Here is a 12,082-nt window from a genome sequence, read left to right on the forward strand (position 1 = left end):
GCGCGGCGTACGACCACTCGAGACGACTCGTCCGACCCCGAACTTCGAACGACCAGCGACACCGCTGACTCGCTGGACCAGCGTTCCCGGTTCTTGGCCGGTCGCGTATTCCTCTCGATCGGTGCCGTCGCGTTCGTCAACGGCAACGTCTTGGAAATCCGGCCGTTCTATCGACGGTGTTCCAATTCGATAATCGTATCGGCCGCGCGCATTCAATAATACGGCGTTTTTACGAGATATCCGGCAGCGGAATATCGAGGATTTCGCACAAACAGCCTGCTCGCCGACCCGATCGATCCGCGAGCATTAACCTCGATACCATTAACGAGTTTACGATCGATTCGACCCGATGCGAAAGAAACGACGCGCTAGGTATGCGCCTCTTCCTTTCTTGTTCCGCAGCAGCTTAGCGAGCACGACGAGCGGCTCCGATCCTCTCGTCGCCTCCCTCTCTTTCCATCTTTGCTCTCTTCTCCGTCGCGTCTCGACGATGTGGAGTATTCCGCGAGCGGATCTTCGTAACGAGAAGTACTACTACCTACCTTGTTAGCTTCGTTCGTGGAAGCGCGCCCTTGCAACGAGCCGCTGTAAGAAAGCTAGACCAGAAGCAGAGTCGCACGCCACTCGTTATTAAATTCCACTCGGTCATCGCCGAACGTGCAAACAACGTTCGCGTTGAATAGTTTCGTTACCTCGCGACATCGCGGTCGAACGCGCGAATCGGTTTTCGCGCGTGTCTCTGGAAAAAAAACGCGGAATTAAGACTCGATCGCGCTATCCGCGATCATGGACGCACGCGCGAGCAGGACGAAACGGAGGAATCGAAGAACGAAAAACAGAGGAGAGCAGATTGGACGGACAGCGGAGGGAAATGGACGAAGGAGAGACGAGTGAGAAACGGTCCTGTTTGTAACGAGCGGAACGTCAAACTGCAATCGCGTCGTTCGCTTTTGCTTTCTTTCGCGTAACGAGTGCAAGGTCGTGCGGAAACCTCGCTCGGCACAGTCCTCCGACCGAGTATCGCCTCGCGACCGTTACGGAGAAATTTCGCCTACTACGTAGGACGCGGGGCTCCTTCGATGACGCGAGGACCGCTCTCGCTGCTCGTTGCAACGCCACGGGACGAGCACGAAGCCGAAGAGTACCGTTGCTCCGCGATATCTCCTCTTCCACTCGAACCTTACGTTCGTTTTTCTCCACGTAACGGACAGCGTTCGAATCTGTTTCGACCGAGCGTCGGGTTCGTTACACGATATCGCTGTTGTCGTTGTTGACGCGTTGTCGGTAGCCGCGCGCGTGTCGATCGCCACGGCTCGTATCCGGTAGGCGCAACGCTTCGCTCGAGCCGCGCCGTGATCCGCTCCACGATAATAACGCGTATCGTATCGTGTCGTTTCGTATCGTATCGCATCGTATCGTATAATATCGTAAGGTGTGACAGAGGATCGGATCGGATCGAGTCGAACTCGGATTAACTCGCGCGAGAACGTACGCGTACGTATTGCACATTCGGTGTACGTAACGTGGGACATGCTCGCGGCAAGGTCGTTTAGGGATATCGCTCGCACGCGAGCCAAACATCTTTCGCGACCTGAAAAGGCAAACCTCGGCCAACGAGTTCGCTTTCGATTCACCGGTCGACCGTTGCTTAACGTTCGCCCGACTTCGGCCGATTTTCTCATCTCGCCGAGTGGCCCTTCCTCCCGTCTTCCTCCGAAGCTTATCGCGAGAAAGAAACCACGCCGCGAAAAGACGTGCCAGCCGCGCGCCATAAACGATCGATCGAGAGCATTTGTTTGAATTAGCAAAATAAACGAGCGGCAAACGCTGAACAGACGTTCGCGTGGGAAGCGCCGTTTTCGAAATATCGTTGGCAGCGTCGCGATCCGCTTGGCTACGCGACCACGCGCGAACCGCGAAACGCGAACCACGCGACTCGTCTTTCTTCCATCGTAACATTCCGATTCGCGGGATCAACGAAAAGAAACGATTCCTCGAACAGATTCCAGTCGCGAAATTTATTTTCTCTTGCGATTCTACGACGCGACGACGTTGGCCGATACGCGCGCGCGTTACACTAGCGGCTATTTTCGGCGAATCGAGCGTACGCAGCCTTCGCGCGCGTAACTACCGACCGCGCGATGTTCGCCGAGCGTTACTCGAAAAACAAAGCCGCGCGCTCGTCTTCGCCACGCTTTTCCTTTCGAACAGATAGCGAGAGTACAACGTCGGAGTACGTTCGACTCTGCCATAGTTGCGAGCCCACGACTCGACCGGAAGCTCGAGTTTTCCGAGGATCAGAAAAACGGACGATAAATTTGCGGAAGTCTCGAGGGACCCTGTCGTTACCGTACCTTATCTTACGACTCATCGTTATCTTTCGGCTCATCCCTATCTTCCGGCTCGATCGGAACGATTTTCGTGGAATCTTTGAAACCGTCGGCCTCTCCATCTTCCATTAGGATGATTTACGAGAGTCCATCGAGCGAGACGTTGCGCGCTGCTTTCTCTCGACCCAGGCCGCCGGTCGACCTTCTCGGGCCGCGCGAAATTTTCAAACACGCGACTAACGTACAAAGAAATTGCAAGGCGAGGTACACGTTGTAACATCGTCAGGTAGACCGTAGACGAGGAAGAAGGCGCAAACGCATCCTCGACTGGTCAGCTCGCAGTTAGGTGGAGAACAGGACGTTGGAACAGGACGATGGACGGCCCATACGGCTGGCCCGCTCGGGGATATCGACCACCGAAAGAGAGGCAATANNGAGGCAATAGGTATTTAGGGTAGGAGCCGAGAACCGAGGTAATTGGTCGGAAGAAGAGCCCTGTGAGAGAATTCTAACCGCGCGCTCCCCTTGCCGCCGTTTAGTCGGTTCGACCGCCTCGTTATCCCTGATTACCGCTCTCACGGAGATTCCGATCCTCTTCGAAAGAACTCCATTGGTGGTCCCAGGGGGGTTCGAGAATTTAGCGAGGTGGTCCGCTTTTAAATCATGCGCCGTGCCGACGAGCCTCTCTCTCTCTCTCTCTCTATCTCTCTGTCTCTTTCGCTCTACGGCGGAACGTCGCTCGACCCCGATAACCATGGCACGGCGTGGCGCGAAATTCAAAGCGGGCAACGTTCTTTCCGAAGCAGGTTTTCGAGGTCGCCACGCTCGCGACGCAATCTCGAGCGTGAAAAAGGAAGAAGGTTGCGGCGTACGATTCGCGCGTAATCTCGATCGCGTTTCCGGAAACGACCGTATCCTGCTTTAGCCTGGCCGAGCAGAAGGCGGAGAGAGAGAGCAGAAGTAGGAGGAGGAGATGGAGGAGAAGGAGGACCGCGAAGCGGCAAGAGGACGGGTGTGCAAGGCACGCGAGCGCGCGGGATGCCTAGGCAGAGGGGAAGTCGGAGGAACTCGAGCCGACCGACCGTTCTCGGTCGTCCTGGCCGGTCGTCCTGGCGAAGAGGCAAAGAGGCAAAGAGGCAGGTTTTATCGGTATATGGTAAGCTAATTAGCGGCGTTCGCAATCAATCGCTTCCGGAGGCGGTAACGAGCTGTCCGTCCTGCATCGGTCGCGAACCAACGCGCGCGCCGAATTTTCCGTATCGCCGTAGCGTTTGCGTATAGAAACGTGTGTTTTTCTTTCTTTTTTTCTTTTTTTTTTTTCGTAAGCCGACCAAAATAAGCGGTCGATCGATCGCGTAGCTGTCGTAATCGTGAATTACCGTGTAAGAAAGAAATCGCGGTCGTAATCGCATCTCGCGTCGGATCGTTCTTTCTTCCGAGAAGGTCGTCGATTGCCGACTCTCGGACGAGTTTCCGCGTAATCCCCACGGCGCACAGAGAACAGAGACACCGCGCACGTATTACCGTTCCTCGTCCGTTCTCGGCGAACACCATCGGCAGCTAAGAAACGAAAGACGACGCAACGACTGGCAACGAGCAACGGCGAAACAACAGAATCGCGACGATTCTCGACTGTCCGTGACTACCGGTACGAACCGAACGACGCGATGCGACGCGACGCGACTACGCGACAGGGAGAAGGCGAAGCGGAAAGGTTGGCGAATCTATTTGTCGCTCGATGTCTCATCGAGGATGCGGTCTTTCCTCTAACGCGTCGCTTCCGACCGCGAACGTTCGTTCCTCGAAACGGCCTCGAACAAAAGCTCGGTTATCGCGATAAAACGCGTCCGCGCTTGTCGTCACACACGAAACCAACGTATATCACCGTGGTCGTTGCTGCGAACCGTTCGACGATCAAACTCGCTGGAAACGAACGTTCATCGACCGTGCAAAAGATTTATCGTGGAACGCGGTGCACGCGAGGTCCGATCGCGTTTTATCGCGGATGCGTCGGTGCGTGTAACTATCGGAAAATCATGGAACAAAACGCGCATTGTCATCGAATTGCCAGACGAAATGACGAATCTTTCGACTCGCGCGATTCCTTCGTTAACTAACGAGTCGGCAAAGAAGAATCACGGCGCCAGAATGAATCATCGTGGCGTGGCTCGGCGATTCGAGCAACGCGTTTCATCGAGTTTTATCCACTTCTCGAGGATACCGCGGTAGCGTGGCTTGGATCGCGAATCGCGGCTCGTTGGCCATGAAACCGCGCGAGCAAACTCGTAATAGGAGCGATTGATCGAGCGAAAAGTTTCCACGCCAGCGACTCCGTCACCTGTTTCGAGCGATCCAACAACCAGCTTCCCAAAACGCATTTTTCAGGCCAATTCGACGGAGAAGTATCGCAGGAGGACGAACGAAAATAAGCAGGAGGAGAGCTACTAAGCGGACTCGACGTTGCCGTCGTTCGGCTCGATCTCCGCGATGTCGGATTCCCTGGAGCCTTCGAGTCGTCGAATCGCCTGAACCAGCCGCGTCTTCAACTTGTTCACTTCCTTGTTGGACGCGATGGGTGTGAGCGCGTTCCACGTCGACGACGGCCGCGTCTCCGAGCTTCCAGACTTTTTCAAAACGGACTTCAGCAGAGCGGCCAGAGCCGCGTCGGCGATTTCTTCCCAGTCCTGTTTGCACACGCGAAGCTTCGTTATGTCTGAATGAACCGTGCGAAGCTGCACGTTATCGACGTTGCGTATGACGTTACTTACGAAACGATCGCACGGACGTGGTTCGAATCCGATCGCTGCCCGCAGCGCTTCGTATTTATCGTTGGTCGCGTTCGATCGTACCAGCAACAATAACAACTCGACGCTGCATCGAAGCTCGTGGCCGGCCCGTTCTCGTTCCTGAGACAATTCGTTTGTTTAATTTACTTGTCGGTTTAATACTTTGACTGCCACGTTGGTCAAATACAATAATCGGTCATTGATGACCGGAGCGCTTCAACTTCTTACGAAACTTCCTCTACTTCTTCGACTTCCGTTACATCTTCTTAAAAATTGTACGAAAATTGACAGTTAGGGCATTTCGAATATTACCGATAAATAGAAGATACTTTGAGACAAAAAGTGTCCCATTGAACGATTAAACACTTTTATCAAAAAATCGATAAAAAAGAAATGAGAACGACTCTTGCATCTAACGATGCACTGTGTTTGCGTCCATATGTTCGAGAGGTAATCTACGAGTATTATTCCAAACACAGCTTAGAAAATAATCGTAAATGCCGCTTTATAATCGTATAATTGAAGTTAGAAGTGTGCACATACCTTACTGTTATATATAGAACGAGCAAATACCGTTTACTAATATCTTTTACGCGTTTCAACGATATATTCTGCACGTTTTGCTCGCGACGAAATAACAAATGCGAATGGTTCGTCGAAATAAACGAAGACTCGTTATAATATGTCGCTATCAATCGTTAGCAAGACGCCACGGTGGTCACCCGTGACCACCAACAAGATAAATGGTTCATTGTGGGAGAATGTTGTCTTACATTCGTTAATTTATTATTATTTCGCCGTTATACGCTTCGAATAATAAAAATACTCCCGTGGCGTCCTCAGCGAAACTTGTAATTTCCGCGTGGCAGTCAAAGTGTTCCAAACCAAAAGCAAGTTACAGCATCAACAGTTGACGGTGTCAGATAGGATACTGTAATAATAATAAGACCATCGCCATTTGCAATCTTTGTAAAAAAATACGTATGCGGAAAATGCACGCGGAAGAAGGAACAATTTAAGTTATATTTGTATTTTATTTATTCTATCACGTTTATTACGCTTATTATTATACAGGGTGGTTGGTAACTGGCGGTACAAGCGGAAAGGGGGTGATTCTACGAGAAAAAAGAAGTCGAAAATATGGAATAAACATTTTTCGTTCGAGGCTTTCTTTTCGGGAAAATCGACTTTGAACTTTCGCTCGGTACGCGTGCACTTTATCGCGTCTCGTTATAACGGATCTCACCGTAGATCGTTGTCTCGATGGAAAAATTAAAAAAAAAAATTTTTATTCTATATTTTCGACTTCTTTTTTCGCCCAGAATCACCCCCTTTCCGCTTGTACCACCAGTTACCAACCACCCTGTATACAGTTACCAACCACCCTGTACTTGTTATATTTACCAATACAAATTTATTTTAATATTCTTGTTACCAAAGATTTTGCTACTGAATATTCTTCGTTATTGTACTTATTGTTATTATTGAAGTTGTTATTATATAGTTTTTATGATCTCAGAACATGGAGTTTCTTTTGTAAGATAACAACAGATCAATACATATAAAGATATTCTACTGTTACGTATTTTTTAAAGACCAGTCGTTTCGACTGGTTTTGGTAGAGAATAGCCACGTCTCGATTGTCGGTAGTTCTAGTGTTAACAGCTGATCGAACTTAGCTTTAATAGCAATAGTACCTGAGCGAATAATACTAGTAAAAGTAACGACTTCAAGCGACTCGCACCGTGCACACAAACGGGAAGTCTCGTACAACGATTACCTCGCTTTGCTTTCGTAAATCGCTGGCTAACAGCTGCTGCGACGCGTATACGAGTAGCGTGGAATTCTTAATCGATGCCTGGGACATTCGAAGCGATTTCTTCGTACTTTATGAATGAAACGTTGAAAACATGCCACCGTTTAATATCTCGAGATATCGCGTTATGCGTTTCACGCGGAAGAAAACACTACTTGATTTCGCCTACTCTATAAATGACGCAGCAGTGGACAAACAAGGAACTACAACCGCTTTAGACGTTACTTTTTCCTTCTCGTTATCTTTTGCTGACCGTATTAATTAACCGTGTAAGAAAAACAACGCCTTAAAATCATCGAGTGTCGTTACGGAGCACCACGCGAATTTCCAAAAAACCTTTCACCCTTAACTTTTCTAATTAAAAAATTGCATAATTTTTTCACGTTCTAAAATAATTTCATGGCTAATAAACAAATTTAGAAAATCGCGTTTTGCAAGTACCTTTTCGATAATTACGTGGCGTATAATAAATTTTGAAATACAAAATACACGATAATAGGTTTTAGTCCGAACGGTATCTTGTCTTTTTTTTCATATTTTCGATTACCAGGAAGCTATAGTCATTTCGAAATACGGAAAAATCATGCGAATTTGAAAACGTACAAAATTTGGCCCGTGTTCGAATTCTGCGTTCGCGTCGACGATTACACGGGAACAAAATCTCTCTGTAAACGAAAGTTTGCTATTAATATAGAACACATTTTTTCACGCTTTTTATGGCGAACGGAAGTATTTTAAAATATACAAAATATGTAGATTTTCTGGACCGGAGCTTCTAATTTTAATAGACCGAAGGGCTAAACAGTTCTGACGCACGCCGTGCCGACATCGTACTCGGGATAAACTGTACGGTACTTGACGCTCTGCTCCAGTCATACCCAGGATAAACTGTTAAGGGATTAAAATACTTTACCCGTCTCTAGTTGTACCATACTTCGAATACGCGTCTCAAATATGGAATCCAGCACGGTCGAATCGCGTGAAATTGCTCGAAAGAATGCAACATAAATTTCTAGTATAAGCAAAAACTTGCCGTAACTATGAAAATATTCTTATCGCTTCGAACATGCTCACGCTCCATCAACGTGCCACCATACAGGATCTGACTTTAGTTTTAGAGATCCTCAACCAATTCGTTCACCATCCAGAAATTCTCGTACTTTTGAAAATTATATGATCCTGAGGTCATCGTTAAAAGAAGGCAACTTTTCCATATCGTTCCATATAGAAGTAACTTTGGTAACTTCGGCTGTATCGATAGATTTTGCTCGATCGTGAACTGTCTTAGCGAGATCGCTGACTTTTTCATCCTCAAACTCCTTAACCCCTTAACCTACGATTTACCTTCGAGAATTTACGTTTGATCCGATCATCTGCTACGAGCTATGCTCGTAGTATTTACGTTTGGTCAGATCATCGTACTACGGGCAATGCCCGAAATATTCAGGTTTGGTCCTATCATCTACTACGGGCCATGCTCGTAATATTTACGTTTGGTCAGATCATCGTACTACGGGCAATACCCGCAATATTTACGTTTGATCAGATCACCTACTATGGGTTATGCCCGTAATGTTTACATTTGATCAAATCATCGTACTACGGGCAATGCCCGAAATATTCAGGTTTGGTTCTATCATCTACTACGGGCCATGCTCGTAATATTTACGTTTGATCAGATCACCTACTATGGGTTATGCCCGTAATGTTTACATTTGATCAAATCATCGTACTACGGGCAATGCCCGAAATATTCAGGTTTGGTCCTATCATCTACTACGGGCCATGCTCGTAATATTTACGTTTGATCAGATCACCTACTATGGGTTATGCCCGTAATGTTTACATTTGATCAAATCATCGTACTACGGGCAATGCCCGAAATATTCAGGTTTGGTTCTATCATCTACTACGGGCCATGCTCGCAATATTTACGTTTGATCAGATCATCGTACTACGGGCAATGCCCGCAATATTTACGTTTGATCAGATCATCGTACTACGGGCCATGCTCGTAATATTTAGGTTTGACCCGATCATCGTACTACGGGTCATGCTTGTAATATTTACGTTTAGTCAGATCATCTACTATGAGCTATGCCCGGAATATTTACGTTTGGCCCGATCATCGTACTACGGGCCATGCTCGTAATATTTACGTTTGATCAGATCACCTACTATGGGTTATGCCTATAATGTTTACGTTTGATCAGATCATCGTACTACGGGCAATGCCCGAAATATTCAGGTTTGGTTCTATCATCTACTACGGGCCATGTTCGTAATATTTACGTTTGGTCAGATCATCGTACTACGGGCAATGCCCGCAATATTTACGTTTGATCAGATCATCGTACTACAGGCCATGCTCGTAATATTTAGGTTTGGTCAGATCATCTATTATGAGCTATGCCCGTAATGTTTACGTTTGATCAGATCATCGTACTACGGGCAATGCCCGAAATATTCACATTTGGCTCGATCATCGTACAAAGGGCCATGCCCGAAATATTCAGGTTTGGTCCTATCATCTACTACGGGCCATGCTCGTAATATTTACGTTTGATCAGATCACCTACTATGGGTTATGCCCGTAATGTTTACATTTGATCAAATCATCGTACTACGGGCAATGCCCGAAATATTCAGGTTTGGTTCTATCATCTACTACGGGCCATGCTCGCAATATTTACGTTTGATCAGATCATCTACTATAAGCTATGCCCGTAATATTTACGTTTGGCCCGATCATCGTACTACGGACCATGCACAAAACATTCACATTTGGCCCGATCATCGTACAAAAGTCCATGCCCGAAATATTCACGTTTGGTCCGGTCGTCGTACTACGGGCTATGCCCGTAGTTGTAGTTTAAGTGGTTAAGGCATCCACACTATCTTAGACGAAATTGCAAAAGTCGCAGCTTATATTCAGTGCTCCTTCTTCTTCTTTAAATTAATTCCAACTTGGAGTATCCGGTACCAACCGACGCATGCTCGTTGAATGAAATAAGCAAAAAATGAATAAACTCACCGCTCGCGCTTGCGCGAGTTGCTCGAGAAGCGCGAAGATCGCGTCACAAGTGGAATCGAAGAGGAACGGCAATCCGGTATCGGGCAGAGATCGCTCGTTTCTTTCTCTCACGGCTCGCAGCATTTTTCTTTCCACATTTCTCAGCTGACTCGTCAGCAGACCTATCTCGTTCTATGCTCGACAATGAATACAACACCGTATAGTTTCGACGATTCTATGAAAGACGACGTTGATCGGTTGCCTCTGTACTTACCGTTATTCCGTTAATCTTTTGTCGCGCGGCAAAATGATCGTCTATCCGTTGATGCACCAACCGAATATGATTTTGTCCTATGGTCGTCCCGACACTTTCCTCCTTTTTGCTCCTCGATCTGTCGATCAGTCGAGAAACGACCAAGGTCGACGACAACCCGTCGTTGGACTGTACCCGATATCGATTTCCGACATTGCCGGAAACGACGGTGACCGTGTAGCCAGAATTCAGGTGCCGCAAACCCAGAGCGTTCCACCCTTGTCTTTGCGACTGATCCGCGCTGAATTCTGAACAGACAACGTTCGCGTTCCTGAGCCACGGGTCCATAGCGTTAACGTGCAAGAATTTTTTTAGAACGATAAACGATAAATTGGCCGTTTTCGATTTTCGCACGTGCCGAAGCGATAAAAAGAAAGCCACGGCGAAAAGGGGAGACGAAGAGCGCCGCGAGGCGAATAAACGACAGATTCGGATCGTCGATCGACGGAACGGAATTTAAGACGCGTTTACCGGGGAACAGCTGGGTGAAGGTGAGCGAAGGAGCGCCGCTCTTGATCACGGTGACGAAGGAGGCCGAGCTTTCAGGCGGGCAGCTTCTCAACATCGTCTTCAGGGGCAATTGGCTGGTTCTTCGCACCGATCTTAAGGCACCTGCGTCCGTTCGGTAAGTCACGGTCGCTCTAATTTCCGAAGAGATCGCCGGCAAATCCCCGTCCACGTACACCCGGGTCTTCGTCGCGTGTCGCTCGCCTGGAAGTTGAGAATTCGGCTGACGTAAAACGTCCAGACACGAGTGTCTTCGAGTTCGCTTACAGAGATTCGGAAGAGCGTAGAAATCGTCAGCGACGACCAGAGGTTTGGATACGTCGACGCAGACCTGGACGTCGCTGAGGACCGCGTACGACGACAACTCTACGGTGACGTTGCAGATCGGTTGTAGCTGCGCCTCCACCTCGCTGTCTGAACGATGATCCGACGAATTCGAATCCAGCGACACGTTTATCGATACTATGAGCTCCGCGTCCATTCCTGCGTCGCTGGTGCGATCCTCTGTCGAACGATCGTTGTTCAATGTCACTGCGATCGTACGAAACGCGTGGCAGTAGCCGTCGTCGTATACGCGCGCATGGTCTCACCGGAATCCTTGCTCTTCCTCGAGAGAGCTCGCAGTTCCGCCAACTCCTGTTCCGCTGCGGTGTAATCGTAACCCCGTGGATGAAGCGGCGGTGCGACGAATAAACTCGGCTCCGAACCTAAGTAGCAGGCTTCCAGTCGACCATCGGCTGACAAGACTACGATCACGCCCTGCAGGTGCTGTAAACATCGCGAGCCACGACGATTGTCCCCAAACGTAACCGTGAAATGCAAAGAGCGCGGCCCTGTTTCGCGATAAGCGAAACTCGCGTTGACTCGACTCGGCCCAACTCGGACTCACCTCTAATTGAACTCTGGCAACGGCAACCGGCGCGAAAGGCAGTTGGGCCGACCATTTCAACGTGCTACCCTCGTAAATCATGAGAGTGCTTGTGTCGGCGATTACGAGCACCATCAACTTCCCGTCCGGTTCTGAAAGCATCGTGAGGTGGATCAGTGCGTCTGTGTTTTCCATTGAACCGATAACGCACGAACCGACCTCAACCATCCAGCTAATTACCGATAACGTAAGCTCGAAAGCAGAGCGGCTTGTATTCCAGCCTCTTGGCGTACTTGACCGACGTACAATTGTCCTTTAGACAGTACAGATGTTTCTCGCCGAGAACCACTATGCCAACCTCGAAGCTGCTCAAAGTGACAGCCTCGATGCCGAGAACCGCTTCGCCGATGTTGTACGTCCAATCTGGCTCGAGGCTCGTGGCATTGGCG

The 12,082-nt window shown here is 48.7% G+C and overlaps 3 protein-coding genes across 8 annotated transcripts in view; 1 reads left to right on the forward strand and 2 right to left on the reverse strand.

The window, feature by feature from the left end:
- LOC100746734 (BMP-binding endothelial regulator protein) overlaps positions 1 to 3,137 on the reverse strand; it is a 14,191-nt gene extending 11,054 nt beyond the window's left edge. For 2 of the 3 annotated variants that reach the window (XM_033320824.1, XM_033320823.1), the window contains exon 1: positions 3,013 to 3,137. The gene's annotated coding sequence lies outside the window, so the exon portion shown is untranslated. Of the gene's footprint in view, positions 1 to 542; positions 1,934 to 3,012 lie in introns of those variants that run through there. The other variant, XM_012385893.3, reaches the window with a different exon arrangement.
- LOC105680803 (rRNA 2'-O-methyltransferase fibrillarin-like) overlaps positions 1 to 4,851 on the forward strand; it is a 17,778-nt gene extending 12,927 nt beyond the window's left edge. For 2 of the 4 annotated variants that reach the window (XR_002946739.2, XM_012385897.3), the window contains exons 2-3: positions 3,256 to 3,486; positions 4,716 to 4,851. Coding sequence is in view for 1 of the 4 variants with exons in the window: in XM_012385897.3 (XP_012241320.1) it covers positions 3,256 to 3,486; positions 4,716 to 4,759 (275 nt within the window). In the remaining 3 variants the exon portion in view is untranslated. Of the gene's footprint in view, positions 1 to 3,133; positions 3,487 to 4,715 lie in introns of all 4 variants that reach the window. The other 2 variants (XR_002946736.2, XR_002946735.2) reach the window with 2 other exon arrangements.
- On the reverse strand, positions 4,748 to 12,016 carry LOC100750036 (protein PTHB1). The gene is made up of 8 exons (XM_033320828.1): positions 11,655 to 12,016; positions 11,356 to 11,533; positions 11,033 to 11,269; positions 10,730 to 10,969; positions 10,220 to 10,506; positions 9,967 to 10,137; positions 5,099 to 5,236; positions 4,748 to 5,014 (listed from the first exon to the last, which is right to left on the reverse strand). The coding sequence occupies exons 1-8, from the start codon at positions 11,859 to 11,861 to the stop codon at positions 4,775 to 4,777; spliced, it is 1,698 nt and encodes a 565-aa protein (XP_033176719.1). The 5' UTR covers positions 11,862 to 12,016; the 3' UTR covers positions 4,748 to 4,774.
- Between the last annotated feature and the right edge of the window lie 66 nt (positions 12,017 to 12,082).

Source organism: Bombus impatiens, unplaced genomic scaffold, assembly GCF_000188095.3.
Source record: "Bombus impatiens unplaced genomic scaffold, BIMP_2.2 scf_0361, whole genome shotgun sequence".
Lineage (NCBI taxonomy): Eukaryota > Metazoa > Arthropoda > Insecta > Hymenoptera > Apidae > Bombus > Bombus impatiens.